Below are 21,639 nucleotides of genomic sequence, written 5' to 3'. Positions count from 1 at the left end.
AAACATTGATAGATAAATAGGAAATGAATTGAATCAGATAGTGATTTATAGGTATTTGTGCAACTAATACTTGCTGAATGTTTAGTTGCACAACTTGCAGTCACTCTGGGAACATAAACAAGTTGAATATTGGCAGAGTTTCCATGCTTATAATATGGGTGGTTTGATAAACTTTCATTTTTTGGTATGTGTGTTACTCCTGGTCAAGATGCTAAAGGTAAAAAAATAAATACAAAATAGAATATTGTGATATTCAATTATTGTAAATGCAGTTTTTCAGATGTTATCAGTATGTAGCCAAAATATATAAATTTTGCCAAATTTACATTTTATTTTAACCTTTAGGTTAAAATAAACTAATCAACATTTCATTTCAAGAGAACCAATAAGAAAACAATTCATTTTTAAGATAAAGTTAAATCAAAGTCAATAATTGAGCCATGTTAAGGATTACGACTCTAATATCAGGTCAATATGTCCAGAGAGGAGCCTTTTTGTTTTAGGCAAAAATGCCAAACAGAAATGTACAAAATGTAAGCGTATTTCGTCAACGATTCAAGCAAACAGCGAAGTCAAATAAATATCTACAAGCCCTTAGAGTGGTGATAACAAGGTTGAGTAACACTAGAACATTGTGAAGCATCTAAAGGTCTGACACTCTGATGTTTATGAGGGACTTAAAGCTCAGAAAAGCTTCAGTTTCTACAGCAATGAAGGAAATAACATTATCTCTTTCATTTTTACGAACTTTCTAATAGTCCTGTTCCTCCTGTGTTCAGTTGACAAGTAGACAGCAAATATAGCCAGTATTAAAACACATATCACATGTATAAAAACTAGCATTAACTTAATCTGTTAAGGACTTTGTCTCTTAAAACAAATGCTTTTTTAAGGCTCTGATGGAAGCTGTTTAGTAACTAGTCAGAAACCAAAGAAGAAAGATGCAAAAAAAAAATAAGCAGTGCTGAATTTGAACATGATTGTCAGTGATTAATGAATAGACCAAATCCTTACTAAGAATGTTGGGGCATTTCTGCTTTGTGCTTCGAGGATCTCATCCTTTTTAGATGTAATGTAAATCTCCAGCCGGCTCAGGTTGCCAAGGATCTTTTGGACACGTCAAAAATAATTCTGTAGCATGTGTCACAACTCAGACGTGTGCATCACTGAGCTCAACTCAAGTTGATCAGGTCATTATTAGGCAGGAAAAAAGAAAAGGGAAAAAGAACATGGTGACTTCACAGCAAGCAGTAACTTTGTCCTCAGCACTGTATGCTTTTATGTCTTTCATTCCATGGCAAACCTTTTAGTAATGGGCATCCATCATAAATCATAGACAGACGTTTTATATGACAATCCTTCATATTTTACAAAACATCATTAATTTCTTCACCTTTGAACAAACATAGTGTTTTCAGATGCAGCAACACAAATGATAAGTTAATTAAGGATCAGCTTGACGGCAACTTTATGTACTCAGTGAGGAGCAATTTCAAATCCTTAAAAGTTCTAACTAAAGCTTTAAACTGAAGCCCACATAAAAGTAGAACTAAGATTAAATTTAGCCTTTTGTTTAAATTAGTGAGGAGTCTGGCAGTCACAATTTGATTTAAGTGAAGTCTTTAGAGATTGGTTTTGCTTTAGTACCAGTAAATGCAGTCTGAGTAGTCTACACACACACACACGAGTGCATGAATTTGAACTCCAAGATCTTAAGGGACAGAAAAAGCAACATCTTAGAGATTCCTGATAAAGCCATGATGAATACGTCGAATCCCCATGTAATGAACTAGTTCTTAGACTAAATTGCTTACTGTTTATAGTAATATTTTTTCTTGGAAGGCGGCTTTTGAATAAAAAAACCAGACACGCAAAAAAGCATTAAGTAACACGCTTTTTTTGCATTTGGATGGTAATTGCACCCAAATATAGTATGTATTCTAAAAGTAGCACCAGATAAAGTCACAGACAGTCTACCAAGTCCATAAAGAAACTTATTTAAACACAGACACACATCTATTGCACATCAACACACATCAGGAGATTGTGTTTTACCGGAGCATTGCATCTGAGCCATTCGATTTTCTATAGGGATTGGCTCTTCACCCCTCATCGTCTCTCAAATCACTCTGGATGCATTGTTGTTGATGTGCTAACACAGACACAAAGCATTAAACTGTCAAGCGTTTGAAATCCTTAGAGACATGGAACTATTCTCAACGTTCTTCCTGCTGGGTTTAGAGAAATAATGAGCCATGGAGCAAACAGGACGACTGTGTTGCGTCCAAGATCCTCCATTTCTCAAGGCTCCTACAGACTCGTCCCACATGTTCCTACCAGCGGAGTTATTGTGAGACTGATCTTAGGTTTGAAGAGACTGATCTTAAGCTGCACAGAGAAAAGTACTCACGTGACAGCAGTGACTTTCTTCCTATACATATAAGCAGAAACAGGAAGTCACCCTCTCAGGTCCTTCACAGAATAAACCTCAAACACCACCGAGCCTGAGGATTTATGATGCGTGGTGCCCGTCTAAACTCCTCTAAGCTGTGCAGACAGATGACTTTCTGTTAAGTAATTTTAGATTTTCACAGTTCAGCACTCCAGAGGTTTCAATTTTACATGCAGCCTGACAGACAGGATCAAAGCCTTAACACATAAATGGTAAATGGACTGAATCTATATGGCGGCTTTTCAAGTCATACTGACCACTCAGATTGCTTCACTTTAGAGATTCGCTCACAAGCGCACACACTCATGACATGTCGACTGGTAGGAAAACGTAGGGTTAAATACCTTGGCTGGGCGAAGGAGGAAACTGGAATCAAATCCACAACTTTTGGATTGCAAAACGACACCTCTAACATTGTCACATCTTTTTAAATCCTTATTCCTTGTTGCCATTTTTCAACTACATATATTGGGGTTTTTATGTCATAGATTTGGGTTTTGATCACAAATTATTAGATCATCTTGGTGCATGTGTTGGGAGGTGTCTCATAAAACACTTGTGGCTTTATATATAAGTTTTTCAAGGCCTAATTATGCTGTTTATTCACTCATGTCCTCTAACAAACCTCTGAGGCCTTCACAGAACAGCTGGATTTGTACTCGGATTAAATTACTCATTGCTGAGTTTTGAAATTAATTGGTTGCACTAAAGTACTGTTTAATTATTGTAAAGGGGGCAAGATATAAAAGCCAAACTTACAAAATGTTGAAAGTAATCTATCAGTTTCCTTCTACTTTGCAACAACTTTGCTTTGGTCTGAAAATCCTGATTCCTGATTGACTGCATCAAGGTATGACCAACTGTAGAAAAACTGTGTATAGGTGTATAATGCTGACAGGCACCATATGCAGAGGAAAAACAGTTTTGCAGCAATTAATATATGTGAGAAAGTGATTCATACACGATCTTATTGTTGGACATATGGCTTCAAAAATCTCCTCTTACGCAAACTGCAGAACTGTACATTTAAGCATTGGTCTTGTTTTAAAAATGTTTCCCCCATATTCATATTTGCTCAAGTTTATCATGACCTAATTTTCTAATGGAAATTCTAAAATCTTGTAATTTTAATCTCTTATCTTGCAGGCTTACTTTATTATTACAATGAAGCCAAAATTTTACCCAGGATTAATCCTCAAAGCATAAAGAACATCAGCTTCAACCCGCGCCTGCATCAGAAATATTGTCATTAATGTTTGTGATTTGTGGTCCTCTCCGTAAGCGGCTTAATGTTTAATGCTATCTCTGTTACACAGCAAAAACTCATGTCTCTCTTTTCCATTCTCCCCCCAACCAAGGTGAGACTCTTACTGATAATGAATCGGGTTTAGTTGGATAAAACACGAACAGATTGGTTTGCCAGATTAGCTTGACTTTTCAGTAGAGTATCACAAGATATATATCACATTATATATTTTTTTGCATAATCAAAAACCATTTTAATGCTATTGTGTAATTTTATTTTCACAGCATCTGTGATTAGTCTGTTGATATGGAAGATTGTAAGGGATAAATTCCAAATAACTTGGATTGGACAAAAAATATGTATATAGAATCTCTTTTAGTGATTTTTTCCAGAAACACAAATGGAGTTCCTTTTGCGCAATATATATCCAGGAACTTTATAAGTAACAAAGTGGTTGCAAAAATCTCAAAACATTTAAACGAATTATATGATTGTCCATCTAATATTGCTGTCAACAGTCCTCTGAAATATTTAAATGTGTTTGTATTAAATCTACAAGAATAGTTTTCCGTAAGGCAAGCATATGCTTGATTTCCTCCGATTATCCCTTGGGACAGTAACATTCTCACACGGGCCAGATAAAACCACAGCGTATCCCAGAGGCACAGCTGTTTCACAAATGGATAAATGCTCTCTGTGTTTGTTTATCATATTTGCAGCTTTGTATAAATGCTACAGAAGTCTAAAAAATATTTTCTTAGGGAGAAATTTGACATCATAAAGAGATTTAAACATCAAGGATGCAAATCATGATCAGGGTCTGTTGGTATTCTTGGAAGCTCATTGAATATTTGTTCAGAACTTCAGTCTGTATCTGAAAGGAGATGGAAGTTCAATGTCACACTGGACGTTATCACACCACAAATGTGTTTGTTCTAAACAGGGTCTTGGAGAGCTTTACAGGGTTCACCAAGAGAACATCACACTTCAGGTAAAACATATTGAACTGTGGGAGTTCCCTTACTGCTTAGAGGATGCTAAAAATCCTTTTGGTGGATTTTTTTCTTTTTACAATTATCCATACTGGTTGCCCATTGTCCATTGTGAAATTGAAGAATGCACAAAAAACCTGTAAGAACATTTCAAATGCTGGCGTTGTGTCCAGGCGACAACCTCATCATGCCAACACTGGCTAGCAACACTCAAAGAAATAGTGCAAGGCTTGTGGCGTACAGCCGGCTATTCCAAAAACACATTTGACTTTTATGCCAGTGTTTTCCTGACTTAAAAATCAGGGAAACACTGGCTTTTCTCTGCATGCTCGTCCTTACAGGGATGTCATGGTTTGCTCTGTGGTAAAAGACCATGAGCCTGGCCAGTAACTGATGCGAGAGTTCAATCCTCCTCATGGGCTCGACACATGGGAGGTGACGTCTCTCCCTCCTCCATATATTCTCTATTGAGCTTGCGGTATGGAGCGATTGTTGCTTGCAAATATGTGCATATGCAGGCTAGTGACACGACACAAAAGAGTTTAAAAATATTCAACTTTCAGTGGACAGTACTCCAATAGCCTTGACAGTCACTAAATCACAATCCTATGTGGTGGTGTGTTAATTTTCTTATGAAAACTCTGCAGAAACTCTGTTGATATTATGCCTTATAAGTCAAAACCTTTGAGAAACGCTTTCAAAACTTGTGTTCTTTATGATGTAAAATTAAGGTCATTCTGAAGCCAAAAGACTGGCTATTTTTTTTATTTTTTGTAATTTTTTCAGGATGTTTACTCATGTGGGTAAAAAAAACACAACACATGGAAACTTCAAAATCACAGGAGACAGTGGTTCAGGGAATCAAGGTGATTGTTGAACCTGTAAGTGAGCTGAACAGAGTTACAAACGTGGCTATCAGATGAATCTCACAATGACAAAATGCAAGGGACAAAAAATGGATAAAAGGTGCAAACAAACCCATAAAATGAAGCTGATTTAAAATAAAACGTGTAATAAAACAGGATAACAGGAAAACCCAAGAGATGACAATGTTTACACAATAAATCAAGACAGTCAAAAGCAACCGATAATATGAAAAGCATAAAGCATGACGTGAGTTTAAAAAAAAAAAGCATGCAGGAGATGAGAAAAGAGACACAAACAGACATTACCTGTTGTAGAGGAGGATATCTGGAACCCAAACCAGATTGGAGGGAAAGCGGAGATTCTGAACCCCGGGGTAGTTCTCTGGGTTCCAGGACAGATAAATATCCGTCCAATGCTGTAGAATAAGAAAGCAGATCAATGAATTTGCTTCACAATTAGGATGCAAAAGTAAAAAAAACCCACAAAACAAAAACATTAGGTTTCTATTGATGCTGTTCACATAGACACATTTAACAGAAACAACACCTCTCTATCTTCAGCTCTGGTCATTATTAAAATGTTGATTCGTGAGCAGATGCACCACCTCTGCTTAATCCTATTTTATGATAAATGCTGACGCAGAGAGGTATTGAAAGATCAAAATCCCTCAAAAACCTCTCCTTTTAAATGTGATTCACCTGAGGCCATCAAAAGTCAAACATTTCCCTATTACACAGGCTATTAGTTGTTGGCTGTTACACTTTGTCTCCAGCTCAGATAATGAACGTTGCCACTGAAAGTCTGCCAAGCCGACATTTGGCACCGCTCCCCGGAATCCCATCCGAGGTTGGCTCAATTCAGCAAAGAGCGAAGTGAGTCCAGCTTCACAGCATTTTAAAAGCACACACTGCTGCTTTTTTAAAAAAATCATTATTATTTATGACAAGTAACAAGTTAATCTGTCATCTGTAGTTATATGAATGTTGTGTGCTTTAGCCTTTAAGCGCGTTTTGCTTTAACGTTCTTGTATAAGAGTCGGGCAGATGGATGTAGGCACATGTTAAACCTTTAGGGCCTCTTCTCCGTGGAATAACCAAAGTCCTACATTTAAAGTGGCCACTGTATATGATGCACATCTGCTTAGTTCGCATTATATACGTGCGTAATCGTGCATGCATGCAGAGAGTATTCTTCCCCTACATTTAGTAAGATTTTGCCTCGTATTAGTTGGAAAATGTCTTTCCTACTAATAAAAACCATGTTCTTTTCTGAAACATTTCATTCGTGTCTGCTGACATATGTCTCCACTGAGGAGGCTAATGACTTAATTATACCACACTTGCCATCACTAAACCTTGACATGTTTGATGTTTCTTTTCATGTTCCTTGGCTGTGAAAGCACAACAAAGCAGTTAACCTTCAGCTCTTTGGTCAGGGAGGCGGATATCATCCGTAATGCCAGGCAGCATCTGTCTAAGAATAGTTTTGCAGTTATGTAACAGGAATATTAGTATCAAGCATCACTAATTCGAGACAGCCATAGTTAAAATAGTGTGATAATTGCTCTGCAAATCTATGATTACTATCAAGTTGTTTTAAAGCACAAGACACAAACGGAACAAATTGGAAATCCAGCGGAAACAGCGGCTGAAGCTGTGAAAATAATTTGATATGTGGCACTGATTGCTTCTTGTCTTTTGGGTGATGTGAGCGTCTTCCTGATGTTCGTCTCTTAGGAGTGATTTCACTGTTCAGCCTCTTCAACACAAACCAGCAGAAAACAGATTCTGGGAACCTATCTGGGTGCAGAAATATGTATTTTTGTTCGCGGTGTCTCTGTTCACCGTCAGAAAATGCATGAGTGGAATTTGATTGGTGGTGCACAGCAGTGCAACCAAAATACTTTTGTCTGGTGCAGACGTGTCCTTCAGGTTGACAGGTATCCATCCATACCACTTGTATCTTCTCACGTGTTGTCACTCTATAAATACAAACCTAAGTATATTTCATTGGGACTTTTTGTGATGGACCACTCCCAAAGTAGCAGTAGAAATGATTCATGTTTTCTCTTCTTTTTTTAAGTAAAACATTTTACCCAATCCCCTTTTCAAAATAGCAGTCTATGAACATCAAAGGTCAGATGTCACCAAAGACTATCAATATATATTTACATCCAGACCATTATATCACACATACACAACTTGTATTCATAATTGTGTCTGTATGTTTAGGATTGTTGTCATGCTTTAAGGTACACCTCAGTCCTAGACTCAGATCTTTTGCAGCCTCTAACAGGTTTTGTTTTAGCGCTGCCTTGGATCTTGCTGAAGAAAAAGGGATGCCTGGTCTATGGTGTTATTATCACTGTCAATGGTTTTTTGGCTTCTTCTTTGATTAACTTTCTCCTTCTTCTTCAACCTGTTACTTAAAGTAGGACACCATGTACTGGTAAGTTTGCAGTTGTGCCATACTCTTTTCATTCCCCCTGACACAGAATTTATTAGTTCTCCGTAAGGCGTTCATATCTGTTTATAACCTAATCTTGCTCTAAATTAAATTTTCTACTTTTTTTGGAAGTCTGTAGTGCAGTTTATTCCTTAACATTCGCTTAAAAAAAAACCCTGAGGCCTTCAGAAAACATCATTTTATTTTCTAATCAGAATACTTCTGCTTGCACTGGATTTTATTAGGGGTAAAAAAGGTAAAACAGACTGAATACAAATGCACAATATCCATCCATCCATTTTCTTTCACCCTTGTCCCTCAGTGGGGTCGGGAGGGTTCAAATGCACAATATATTTGTCAGATTTTTATTTGTAAAAAAAAAACTAAACTATGTATCATTTTTCATTCACTTGTCAATTAAGAATAACTTTTTATTTGCCATTAAAACGCAACACATTATTATTATAATAATTCCATAATTCTTTTGCAGTGCATGATATGCAACGTATCTGCAATTATCTTTATCATTTGTGAGAGGAGGAGAGAAAAGCAGAGCACAGATATGAACAAAAGCTAATCAGATTACAAATTTTCACCTCAAGAAATGTAATTCATTCTCTGTCGATCACACGTTTCATAAAAATCCTAATATCATCCAAGACGCAGTTAAGTTAAACACGCTCCTTTTCCAACTATCTGACTGATTGTCTCTGGCTGCATAATCCAATACTCAAGTCTCCTCGCAGTCCTGCTGCATCTGCAAAGACCCCATAAGCTACTGCACCAAAGTAGATGATGTATTAAAGAGGTGGCTTATTGAATAATTGATACATTCATAACCTGTAAGGCAGTCAGCAGCCAACTCAACCTTGACTGTATCATCTCTAATGGGTTGTTCTGACTGGATCTGCTGTAATAATAAAGAGAAGGATGTAAGGACGTTCCACATGCCTGGTTCCACCAACGTAACACTTTTCCTTACTACTACACAAGGTAGTAAATATTTCTTTCAGCATATTTTTAGTTATTTTATTTTAAAATAAAATCCACAGTAGCTAAGATCCTCCATGCAGAAGTGGAACCCAATATCCCGTGTGTAAGACGTTTGGTTAAATATTTTTTAAAGGGACAGGCTTTTTTTTTTTTTTAAGTGATTACTAACTGCACATGGGAATGTCATGAGCTCCAGATGTAAAAAGGAGAATGAAACGAGATGGAAACATAAAACTGAGACTATAAGTAACAGGTTCATCAAAATTTCTATGCAGCAAATTAAAAAATTGTTTTCTTATGATGCGTGCTAATGTTGCTGTGATATTCAGATTGTAGAGTCCAAATCAAACGTGAAAAGACCCTAAGAGCGCTATACTTAAAATTATATAGATTCTCTTTAATCTTTAATGCCTATATTGGATGTTTTCCCTTTTTTTATTTTAATACTAAAGAAACTGTGGTTTGTTTAATAACTGCCAGCCTACAAATTGCCCAGAAAGACTATACTGAAGGAGTTTTTTTTTACTGAAGAAAAGCAGATAGTGTCAAAAGAGAGCTGAAGATGTATCAAGCAGTTCCGTCGGCCATCATATCGGAGGACTTTGCCGCATGCTGGTGGAACCATCAAACCATCTGTCAGATCTTGCTGTCAGCAAGATCTGACAGCAAGATCTGCTGTCAGATCTTGCTTTTTCATATTTATATGTTCAGGCTTCGTCTACACCCAGCGCACGCATGTTCTCTACTGCAGGAGACAATATCTATCTAGAATGCTTGAGCATACTGCCTAAGAGGGCAGATATGATAATTTTTCTACACAAGAATTGTTTATGATTCTATTCCATGCTTGCTGCTAACCTGGACTGGATTTTACAAGTTGTTCTTTTTATTTTTATTTTATTTTTTTTTTTTACATCAGATTAGCCCATTAGTGGGATCTAAATTAATCCAGCTAGTTTTGATCAGCATGACTTTGGAAAATTTGTCAAATTATTTTCTGTGTAAAGCAAACTTAACTCTGCTATGCTTCTACCTGCCAAATAGGGTTTTTTTCTTTATTATTCAATGAGAATCAGACCATCTTTATCACATCAATACCCATTAACTAGGTGGTAACTTGGTGCCCAAACTTATCAGCATTCAGCCCACAAAATCAGTGGGGCACACAACAAAGTCAGTTAAACGGAAATATGACAGGATAAACAGCTTTATTTTACTTTTATCTTCTTGTTCTGTTGTATCTAATGTCAACATTTTTATTTTGCTTTCGAATTGATTTCTGAAAAGAATCTCAAGACGTTTGTTCATTCTGGGTACAGAGGTCAAGGACTGGTGGGATTGGTACGACTTAAGTTTGCCCATTAGCTTTCACCTACAAGTGCAATAAAAAAAAAAACAAATACTGATTTTTAGTCCAGATTCAGCTAAAGGTGAAGTGTGGACTGCTGACCCCCCAAATCAACTATGAAATATTTGTGAAGCTGTGAATATGAAGTTTTCCAATTGCTGTTCCTGTACCGCTCTAGACTGCAGATTAGTTTGAACGACTTGGCGTTACAGCAACTGCTTTGTTCTCCACCGACTCTGCCTGCTGTGTTGTTTATCTGCACTTTTACTTTTATTTTAAAAGTAACAGATGATTATTTACCCTGACACAGCCCGTGCTACCTTGATTGTTGGACCACCTACAGTTTCAGCAAAGGATGAAACGCCTGAAACAATAAGGCGCATAAACCTACGAAGCAGCTCCGCATCACATCAGCTGCCAGTGATGCAGAGCTGCTTTTCCTGATCCCTTCATCCTCTAAAACACAAACAAACGTCTCGGTTGAATGAAAACAATTTTAAATCTAATCCCGCCAAGGGCATAAATAGTTTTGAACTAAAATGTAAATGAACATAAAATTATCACACTGATCACACACTATTTACTGAGCAAAGAGACATACCAGTTGCAGCCACGCGTTTGTGATCAACACTTGGTTCTTTTCATCCTAGAGGGGAACGAGAGAAGACAGAGAGGACTGTCAGCTGGAAGTAGAACCGGCTGTAAACAGATAGTAAATGAAAATATGCTACGGGCCGGGGAGAGAGAAAACAACAACAATAAAATAAAAACTCTGCAAGGTTGGTAAACACGATTCGTGAGATCATGAGAATAACTGGCTGTGAAGTTAAAGCTGCACCCCAGATGAGTCAGAGCTGATGTGTTCTCTGAATGACAATGATGCACTCCAGCTTGTTTAATGCAATGCCATGCGTACGCCCATTTGAGCAATGCAGCAACTGGAGTAAAATTACACATTATGAAACGACCAAAGGAAAGCATTTTATACACGGGTGGCTTACAGAAGGTTCAGCGAGCGAGTGCAGATTTCTGAACTTTTTTGTCATGAAAGCAGAAAGTCCCAGACCACTAAAGCTAATGGTCTGGGAAGACTGGAGGTAAGATCCAGGAAGCTGGATTAAGACGAGAACAGAAATAAGTCATCCTGGTGCCGCTTGAAAAATATTAAAGAGCAAAAACACTTAAAAGTTACTAAAAGTGATTGGAGTGCATGTTATCTGTTTAATGTCTAGTAGGTCACAGCTGCACTGTATGCGATTTGTTCACACAATATTTTACCCATGATGAAAAAACAGTCTAATGCAGCCGGCTCAACCCGCTTGTTTTATTTGACTGCGATAAAAATCTTACAAACAAAAACTGCTCAACGGTTTTCTTCCTTATCCCTTCCCTTTCATCTTGTTTCGTAGCTTTTTTTGCCCTCTTTGGAAATATAAAAATTGGTACACTGTGAAACACTCAGACAGCGAGGTTTGCTTAGATATAGAAAGAAAGATCCCACTGGGATATGGAAGTTTTTCTGCGCCTGTCTTTATGTTTTATGTTTATATATGTAAATATCTCAAATGTAATCAAATGTAGTATGTTATTTGGATCAAATGGTGAATTAAATGCTCAAATGTTCAACATGTAGGTAAACTGTTTAACAAAATTCAACTTGACTTATATTTGGAGTTAAACTTCTGCTGACATTGCGTAGTGACAAATCTGTGTGCGTCTGTCTGGGTTTTTGTTATCATTTTTGGTGTTGGACTCCATCTGTTGGCCGTAACCTGACCCAGTTTTACGGTTACAGAGTACGATGGGAGCAGATGGAGAAATCAGAGACCCCATCCCACACAAACAAACCCACAAGAACAGCGAGATTTACATTATTCACTGCTGTCCACAAAGCATTCATTCATTTGCTTTTTCCGGCTTATCTATTATGTATGGTGCCATCAAACCGCATAGCTAATAACAAGGAATACATCTTTCTGTTTTCTATACGTGCTTAATATTGAACACGTGGAAAATATGTAAAACATGGTTTGTGACAAGTGCTACTACAAAATAACAATCTATGATAGTAAAATGAGGCAAAGTAGCTACATAATATGATAAATGAAAGGGGAAACCTTCATCTCACTTAATTAGTTTTTGTTTCCAGTTTGTTATTTTACAGCGCTGTAACAATTAGCTAAAATGTAGCTTAAGAAGTTGTGAGCTGACATTAATAGTGCATTAGGGAGTCTACATTGCAAGTTGGCATATGCTACTTTCTATTATACGGCGTGCATAAAAAGATGTCTTAAGACAAGGCTGGGTCAAGGATGTGACGGTGTGTCAGCTTGTTTTTTGTTTTTTTTCCTTTGGTCTGTCTAAGTGGTGGGTCTAAGCAGCAGGAGGTTGTGTGTTGTCCTGTGAGATGGACGGTATGGAGAACAGGGGGAAAAACATAATGAAGAGCAGCTGATAGAATAAAACATAAGGGATGTCAGAGCAGCTACCTCAGATACAGATATGTCTTTGTCAGAGCTGCAAGCTTGACATGAAAAAGATTGGGCAATGTGATTCCTTTTATATTTAATGGTGCTCAAGGAAATGGAATGTAGGACACAGGAAATGAAAGGTACGGTGTTTTTATGGAAGCACCTAAAAACTGTGAAAATCAAGACGAAGAAAAATTTATACCTCGTCTTGGTTTTAAGAAGAGGGTAAAACCAAAGCTCTACTACCTCATTAGGCTGTATGAGACTCATTAGTGTCCAATATTTCATTTTTGCTAAAGCTGTGGCATTTTTAATCAGTGGAGGAAATAAAAACGTGATATAAACATGATAGATGTTAACTTTTTTTCCATTCCAAAAAATGTCCATCATGACAGATGAAACATTGTTTTCATTATTAATTCTAACACTGGAGAAACTCCAAAGAAATAAGTTCTTTTACAAGTGCAAAATCTTCTAATTTTGCACTTGTAAATAAAATGAAACGTCTTTTCTCACCACACACAGGTGGAACTAAAAGTGCTTGGAGGAAAACACAACTTGTTGTTTCAAAGACTAACTTTCTCTTCTGATAATCAATTTTACAATAAATTCAGAGATTAATGAGGTGTGTGCATTGACATTGCTTTCGGGCACAAATGCATGCAAAATGCCATGGAAATGTGCAAGAGTACAGTCAGCCTGGGTTGGAATGAGTTTCACAGAGCAATTGATTGCTTCTCAGCTTTAAACATGCTGGTTTAAAAAATATATTTTGCATTTACCTAAAATGTAAATTGTATTTAACAAAAACTCACCACGTCAATAATCTGCAGCAAGGTCAGGCCAAGTTCCACAAGAATAGGAGCAGAGTCGTTTTGGACTGGTCTCTCCAGACGGTTGTAGTTTAGCATCAGTTCATGGTACAGCTTCCTCTGGTACACTCCGCCGTGACAAGCTGGATGGGACAGATGGACAGTTACTGCAGGACATCTGGCAGGGAACCAATTTAGAAAAGAGAACTATTAGAAGGCAAAGTGGTTTTATAGTGCAAAACAAGAAGCAAGAGTAAAAACACCAACACAAATCTCATTTGGCAATCGTCCTTACTTGTCATGTTTTATTCATTCAAACAAAGACTAAAGATGTCTGCCGTTTTGGAAACCCTTTTCTTTACAAAGAAGGCTGATCATAACTAGCAGCACAAATGAAAAGAATATAAACCCAAATAGAGTAGAAGTGAAAACCATGGAGAGTTGGATAACAACTGTGAAAAGAGACAAAAATAAACGTCAACGTTCATGTCTAGTTATCCACATCATTTATAAAAACGTAAACTTTATCAATTTACTGTATGTAATCCAATCTGCCTGCTTGTTTGTATTTCTGACATTGTTTCTGCAAAACTAACCCTCAAAAGAAGAACGAATTAAGTCAAAGTAAGCATATTGTAATGAGCCCATTATAAACTCACTAAACTTTAATTTGCTGGCTGTAGTTTGACTGAATCTCCCTTGTATTAATCAGATCTCGAAAGAGTGTTTTTCACAAAACAAACAACCCGTGCATCTGTATCAGGAAGGATGCACTGTATATTCCTTTCGCAAAGCAAATTCAGTTATTTACGAATGAGCATAAATTCTCTTTGGCACCATGTTACTTAAATTGCTCGCATATTAACAAAAGACTGTTTAAAAACCTCAAAGTAACCATAAAATATTTAATGAAATAATGGAATCTGGATGCCACAAAACAAACTTATACACTTAGAAACTGTACAATATCGCTGCAGGTCACACAAAATAGTTTTTAACTTTTCACATAATTTGGTCCAAATATTTGAAGCATCATGGATTTTCACACAGAGATTGAAAGAAAAGGAAACTTTCTCTAGTGTCCAGCAAGTGACATTTAGTTGTCATTGCGTTAGATTAAACCATGGCAAACGATAGTTTGCTGGATTAATTTAAATTTATGGAGGCCAGGTTGCTTTTCTCGTCTTCATTGTGATTGGCCCTCTTACATCAACATTACCACATCCATGCTAGGATGTGCAGGTAGTGAGAGACATGCATTAGTCTCCCACTATTTGTGCATAAACCTGTTGGTGAACAACAGTGACAGATCTGCTGCATCCTAACTGCACAAAGCAGTGTTACTTTATAACCATCAATACTCCTGGCAAACCGTTTATATTGCTGCTGTTATTTGCAGGGATGTAAACCCTGCTGTTTGAACATTTTGTTCACATCTTCTAAGTAGTTTGTTGTCATTTTTGCACATATCTTTTCATTCAAATGTGCTATTTTCAATAACAGCTGTTAATTTGCCCTTAATGTACAGTCCCTTATTTTTTAAGTTAACTTTTGTGTGAAAAACACACTGCCTTTGAAAAAACAAAAAAGACCTTCCAGCAAGAAAAGAATAGAAGGAAAAAAATCCCATAAAATTGAAATACGACCACAATCCACTTCAGGACTGTCATCAGGAGAACATTCATTTATCTTCTTAAATTTTTCAGCCCTCAGACTCACATTTTAGCTGCAAATGAAAAGGTCTCAGCTCTCGTCTTCCCACTGACCCCTATCCAAATTAGCTCTTGTCCCAACATATTTTACCAATTACCAAGTGACAACCAATATATCTGTGTGGCCACAAAACTGTGTGGCTGGCTTATCAGCTAATGAAGCAAAAGTAAAGAAAGATGCCTCGCCGCGCATTCGTGTGCGAAGGTTTTGGCAAGTGTCAGATTGGGTATCCCTAAATCTGGGTTTGAAAGGAAATCTGCATAATAGGAGAGCATGTAAGCCAACCGAATTATGGAGAAGCACTGGAGTGGAGTGAACCAAGAAAAGACATTCTGAGTAGCAGACAGTCCTGTCAGAATGCAGTGGCAAAACAAATACACACATCTAATTGGCAGGCAACATATACTGTACAGTCTTCAAGTGGAATAATTATTCTATTCTGTACTTTTGTTTTCCTTGATTATCAAATTAAGGGAAATTGGTTTTGTATTTTTTTCTTATGAACTGGGTTGCTGCTACGACAGAGTGATAGGTGTCGAGGCTCATTTTGCAAATTACACCAAATAATTAGTGCAGGTTTTGGAAAAAAGTCTAAATTGTGCACATTATTTCATTTCTAAAAAAAAAACCCAAAACCATCAAAAACATTTGTATTAGAAATATTAAACAGGGGCAGACATGCTCCTCAAAAAGCAAATAAGTGTTTCCTATGCACCCTCTGATAATTTTATGTAGCAAGAATCCTTTTGAATTCAATGGGAATTTTAGTCATGCCTTTCACTTAATACTGACCTGCAAAGGTTTAATGCTTGTTTTCAGGACACATTGCTTGTTCACGTTGCAGCGCTGGGCATGATGTTCAGATTAAGAGCGACTGCGACATCTCATTGTTCGTTATTCAACCACAATAGCTGTGCATCATTAACGCCGGTAGCAATCATCTGGAAGCAAGCTGCTTCTAAATCCCACCATTTAACTCTTCCTTTTTTAAAATGAGGCTTAAGACGGCACATCCACTTCACACATCCAGTTTCCTGACGACAACTAGGAAGGTTTCCATGGGGCTGCTAAGGAAGATGTGTCGGATTTATTTTGCATTTAAAAATATTTCAAAATAGTAGAATTTTGACAGAAATCTAAAATGCATTCCTCACAATGAACACTTGGCTTGTCTGATGCCAACATATTAAAAGCAGAACTTTGAGACAACGACAGGTTTGCATAAAAGAAGTCTCTCTTCAGTGCAGCTATACTGCAAGTAAAACAAAGAAATAGTTAGAGTCTTTCGCTCTTCATGGTACATCCTGCCTTCAAAATAATTATTTACACTCTTGGCATCCCTGCTGTTCCCATTCTGCTTGTCACAGTGACAATCACAGTTGTTTTCCTTCTTACCTTTTCTTCTTTTCACATAGCCTTAATACACCGTCAGTGTTTGTTTCTAAAGAAAAAAAACACAGCAATCTAGTGTGTCACATCTAAAAACCCTGCTGTAGCTTTTAGAAACTGGAAAGCAATTTTAACAAACAGTAACGAGGAATAGTACTAAAACTCCATGTGTAAACTGTGGGTTCCCTGTTTTTTAGCTTCACTGATTTTTTTATTTCTCTTTTTCACTACTACAGTCAATAAATGAGCTTTTAAAACCAGATTTAGACTGAATGCTTTATGAGAGAGTGAAACTACGCTAAAGTATGCATTTTTAAGGAAGTAGCTGTCATCTGAATTTCTTGTCACAAGTGCCAGATGACGGGGAACATATCTGATGTATCACTATGTTACCACCAGACACGTTCATGATGCAACAAATCCATCTGTACTGAAACCTATGTTTTGGTCTGGGCCAAAATTTACATGCTAGATCATCATCAAATAGCCAGAGCATGTCTTTGTATGTTTTTGAAACATTTCATAATTTCACATGTGACAGTTGTTCATCGCTGCAATGAACACAAACATGTCAAAGTTGACTTTTAAAATGCAAGAACCACTTTTTGGCTGATTCTAAACGAGCTTGCTTTGTAGATTTTGCTATAGCAACCTCATGCCACGCAGACATGACATGTTTTCATGACCTTGGAGTTACATACTCAAGTTGTTAGGATTCGGGTTAGTGTGGGTACTCTTTCCTATAGAGGATCTTCGGGGCAGAGTTCTGACGGGCTGACGCACCGGCAGCGGATTCCGAGTGATTGACTGGTGGACCTTTAAGAAGCAGTGGAGCCGTCACTCATCGCTCGATGGTCCCACTTGTTGGTCAGGGTCTAATCAGAAATCATGTTGAGGATGTTCTGTTAAATGACTTCAAGTAACATTTTGGTCTTCCCTCAGAAACCGAGGTACCGAAGGAATCAAGCCAAGAACCAGGTCTGGACTACAAACGCGTTTCCTGCCAAGACCGGACATCCCCGCCTGCCGCTTTCCTCCCCTCTCCATCACTGATCAAGAACGCTCCCGGATCCTAGCCTTTTCCCTCCGTGCTGCCACCCTCCGAAGAAACAAACCTGAGCTGACCGGCCTACCCATCCTCTGGAATATAATCAGACTGTACCGTTTTGAAATGCATTAAACTTTCACTGAACAGTGTTCTCTGGTGTTGTGTGAACTTGCATGTGGGTCAGGAAACTGAAATCCAACATGACAGAACCATCGAGCCWRCTCGACCCAGCAGGTTCTCACACAAKACCCGCTCTAAGCGCAGCTGAACTCCTAGCCCGTCACGACGCCATGCTTCGTACTCTATTGGATCAGCAGAATTTCCAGGGGCAGATAATGGATCAATTGAGAACGTCAGTCTCAGAATTGACAGATAGACTGGAACAAAATCCTCAGCCTTCTAATACAGCCGGCGCAGCAGCAGCAGCAGCCGCTGCCGCTGCCGCCGCTCCTCCACCCAGCGCGGGACCTCCAACGCAGCCAACTCCAGTTGGGACGCACCGAGGTCGTGAGATCCCGCTTCCGACACCTGATCACTATTCTGGAGAGATTGGAAAGTGTGGAGGATTCATCTTGCAATGTTCCATCGTTTTTAGCAGAGCTCCWGACTCTTTTCCAGATGACGCTGCCAAGATAGCGTATATGATCGGGTTATTGAAAGGGAAAGCCCTGCGATGGGCAGAAGCTAAATTTAAYCTGGCCTCTCTTTCTCATATACCATTTGTWACTTTTCTAAGTGAGTTAAAGCARACATTCGGCTATGCAGAGTCTAGTTCAGAAATCACGCATCAGCTTTGGAACTTGAAACAGGGATCCCGTTCTGCAGCTGAATTCGCAATWGATTTTCGCACCCTTGCAGCTACGTCGGGGTGGAATGACGAGGCTCTAAAAGGRGCTTTCATTCAGGCTCTAAATGAGACTCTGAAGGATGAACTTGTCTACMGGGACGAACCACCCAATTTGGAGGCTTTAATATCCTTGGCTATTAAGATTGATAATAGACTKCGAGGGAGGTCCCGAGAGAGRAAGGGAACTAAACCTGTGTTCTTCCCAGRCAGTTTCGCTYCCGAGGTTGCCATGGAAACCATACCGMATACGCTYCCTCCCGAGGAACCCATGYAGATTGGCCGCACCAGGATTTCCCCCACAGAAAGGCAACGTAGGCTAGAAGCYCGAGCCTGCTTTTACTGCGGTCTTGCTGGTCATTTTGTCGCTGCATGTCCTGCTCGGTTAAAAGGGAAAGCCCACCAGTGAGCACGGGAGTCCTGGTGGGTGGATGTTCCAGTTTGATCTCCCGATTTTCTCTTCCTGCCTCTCTGTGCATCAATCAAAGGTCAGTTAACTTCTCGGCACTAATTGATTCRGGGTGTGAACAAAACCTGATTGATAAGGAACTGGTTAAGAAGCTTAATATACCTACAATTTCTCTTCCCGCTCCAATCAAAGTTTCAGCCCTGGATGGAGGAGCCCTGCCTGCAATTTCACAACAGACTAAACCTGTCGAACTTCTGGTTTCAGGCAATCACCGAGAGTTTCTGACTTTTTATGTGTTTCCCTCTCCACAGAGCCCTTTGGTGCTGGGCATTCCCTGGTTGAGACRACATAATCCTCACCTTAACTGGTATGAGGGAAGAGTGGAATCATGGAGCAGAACCTGCCACGCAACCTGCCTGCTGTCGGCCTTGACAAAYCCAAAACTTGACACCACCCAGGAGGACGAAGATGACGCCCAGGATCTGTCCAAAGTGCCCTCTGACTATCATGATTTGAAAATGGTGTTTAAAAAAAATAAAGCGCTTTCACTTCCCCCCCACCGGCCCTACGACTGCGCTATTGATCTTTTTCCGGGCGCTCCGCTGCCCTCCAGTCGGCTTTATAACATTTCTAAGCCAGAGAGGGAGAGTATGCTAAAATATATTAATGAGTCACGGGCTGCAGGCATTATCCGCCCCTCTACGTCTCCGTTAGGGGCCGGATTTTTTTTTGTATCAAAGAAAGACGGTTCCCTCAGACCATGTATTGATTACAAGTGCCTCAATCAGATCACAGTTAAAAATAAGTATCCTCTTCCCCTTCTCACGTCAGCTTTTGAACCGGTTCAGGGCGCCACAGTGTTCACTAAATTGGAYTTACGAAATGCTTACCATCTTGTCCGCATCCGTGAAGGTGAYGAATGGAAGACCGCGTTTAAAACTCCGTTGGGCCATTTTGAATATTTGGTCATGCCATTTGGTCTGACAAACGCYCCAGCGGTTTTTCAATCTCTTATCAATGACGTGCTGCGTGATTTTCTGGATCRGTTTGTGTTTGTTTATCTGGACGACATCCTGATCTTCTCCAAGAACATAACGGAACACAAACAGCATGTCAGACTGGTTCTACAACGTCTTCTRGARAACAGTYTGTACATTAAGGCGGAGAAGTGCGAGTTTCATGTACCTTCCATCTCGTTCCTGGGGTTCATCTTGGAGAGCGGGCAGGTGAAGCCGGATCCGGAGAGAATTCGCGCAGTTCTGGATTGGCCGACYCCCTCCTCCCGCAAACAGTTACAGCGTTTTTTGGGGTTTGCTAATTTTTATCGGAGATTTATCCGTAACTACAGTCAGACTGCRGCCCCCATGACAAGTCTCACATCCACCAAGATCCAGTTTACTTGGACTCCTGAAGCAGAAGCAGCTTTCTCGGCTCTGAAGGAGAAGTTTGCTAGTGCCCCTGTTCTGATCCAACCAGACCCTTCTCAACAGTTCACGTTGGAGGTGGATGCTTCTGACTCGGGKGTTGGAGCGGTCTTGTCTCAAGTCTCGCTCTCTGATCACAAACTGCATCCATGTGCCTTTTTTTCTCGCCGGCTRTCACCTTCAGAGAGAAACTATGATGTGGGGGATCGTGAGTTGCTGGCTATTAAAATGGCTTTTGAGGAGTGGCGTCATTGGCTGGAGGGGGCTGAGCTKCCRATCGTGGTGTGGACAGATCATAAAAACTTGTCCTACCTGCAGACGGCCAAGAGGTTGAATCCTCGACAGTCTAGATGGTCTCTTTTTTTTTCGAGATTCAATTTTCTCATTTCTTACAGACCAGGCTCRAAGAATGTGAAACCTGACGCCCTCTCTCGACAGTTCTCCTCTGACGAGGGTRACCTTGTTGTGGACACCATAGTGCCGCGATCCTGTATCATGGGGGGGGGGTTTCCTGGGATATCTCCGACCTGATCCTCAGAGCTCAGCAGTCCGATCCTGATCCGGGTACCGGTCCTTCAGACCGAAATTATGTTCCTCTTTCTGTTCGTTCCCGGTTAATTCATTGGGCCCATGCTTCTCGTTTTTCTGGCCACCCTGGCACCAGTCGGACCACAGCATTAATCAGACGCTCCTTCTGGTGGCCATCCCTTAACAAGGATGTTAAGGATTATGTTTTAGCCTGTCCCACCTGTGCTAAAAACAAGTCTCACCATCAACCTCCCAGTGGCCTCTTGCAGCCCTTACCTGTTCCGGGCCGTCCTTGGTCACACRTTGCTCTYGATTTTGTCACTGGCCTGCCTCCTTCTAAGGGATTCTCAGTCATACTTACCATTGTTGATCGCTTCTCCAAGGCCTGTCATCTGGTGCCCCTTAGAAAATTGCCCACGGCTACRGAAACTGCTCTTTTGCTTGTTAAACATGTTTTCAGGCTCCATGGGATTCCTACAGAAATCTTGTCTGACCGGGGGCCCCAGTTCATCTCCAAGGTATGGAAAGATTTTTGTGGCGCGCTCGGGGCTAAGGTGTCTTTGTCTTCTGGTTTTCACCCTCAGACTAATGGGCAGACGGAGCGCATGAATCAGGAGATGGAATCTACGCTTCGTTGTATGTGCTCCTCCAACCCCTC

General features: G+C 39.5%; 1 protein-coding gene across 1 annotated transcript in view; it reads right to left on the bottom strand.

The window, feature by feature from the left end:
- LOC103464217 (neuronal acetylcholine receptor subunit alpha-7-like) overlaps positions 1-21,639 on the bottom strand; it is a 42,451-nt gene that overhangs the window by 15,513 nt on the left and 5,299 nt on the right. Inside the window, exons 2-4 of the mRNA XM_008408177.2 lie at positions 13,630-13,769; positions 10,945-10,989; positions 5,863-5,972 (exon numbers count right to left, since the gene is read on the bottom strand). Coding sequence (XP_008406399.1) covers positions 5,863-5,972; positions 10,945-10,989; positions 13,630-13,769 — 295 coding nt within the window. The remainder of the gene's footprint in view (positions 1-5,862; positions 5,973-10,944; positions 10,990-13,629; positions 13,770-21,639) is intronic.

The sequence above is a fragment of the Poecilia reticulata genome, linkage group LG1 (genome assembly GCF_000633615.1).
Source record: "Poecilia reticulata strain Guanapo linkage group LG1, Guppy_female_1.0+MT, whole genome shotgun sequence".
Lineage (NCBI taxonomy): Eukaryota > Metazoa > Chordata > Actinopteri > Cyprinodontiformes > Poeciliidae > Poecilia > Poecilia reticulata.
This window is presented reverse-complemented; position numbering and strand designations above follow the sequence as displayed.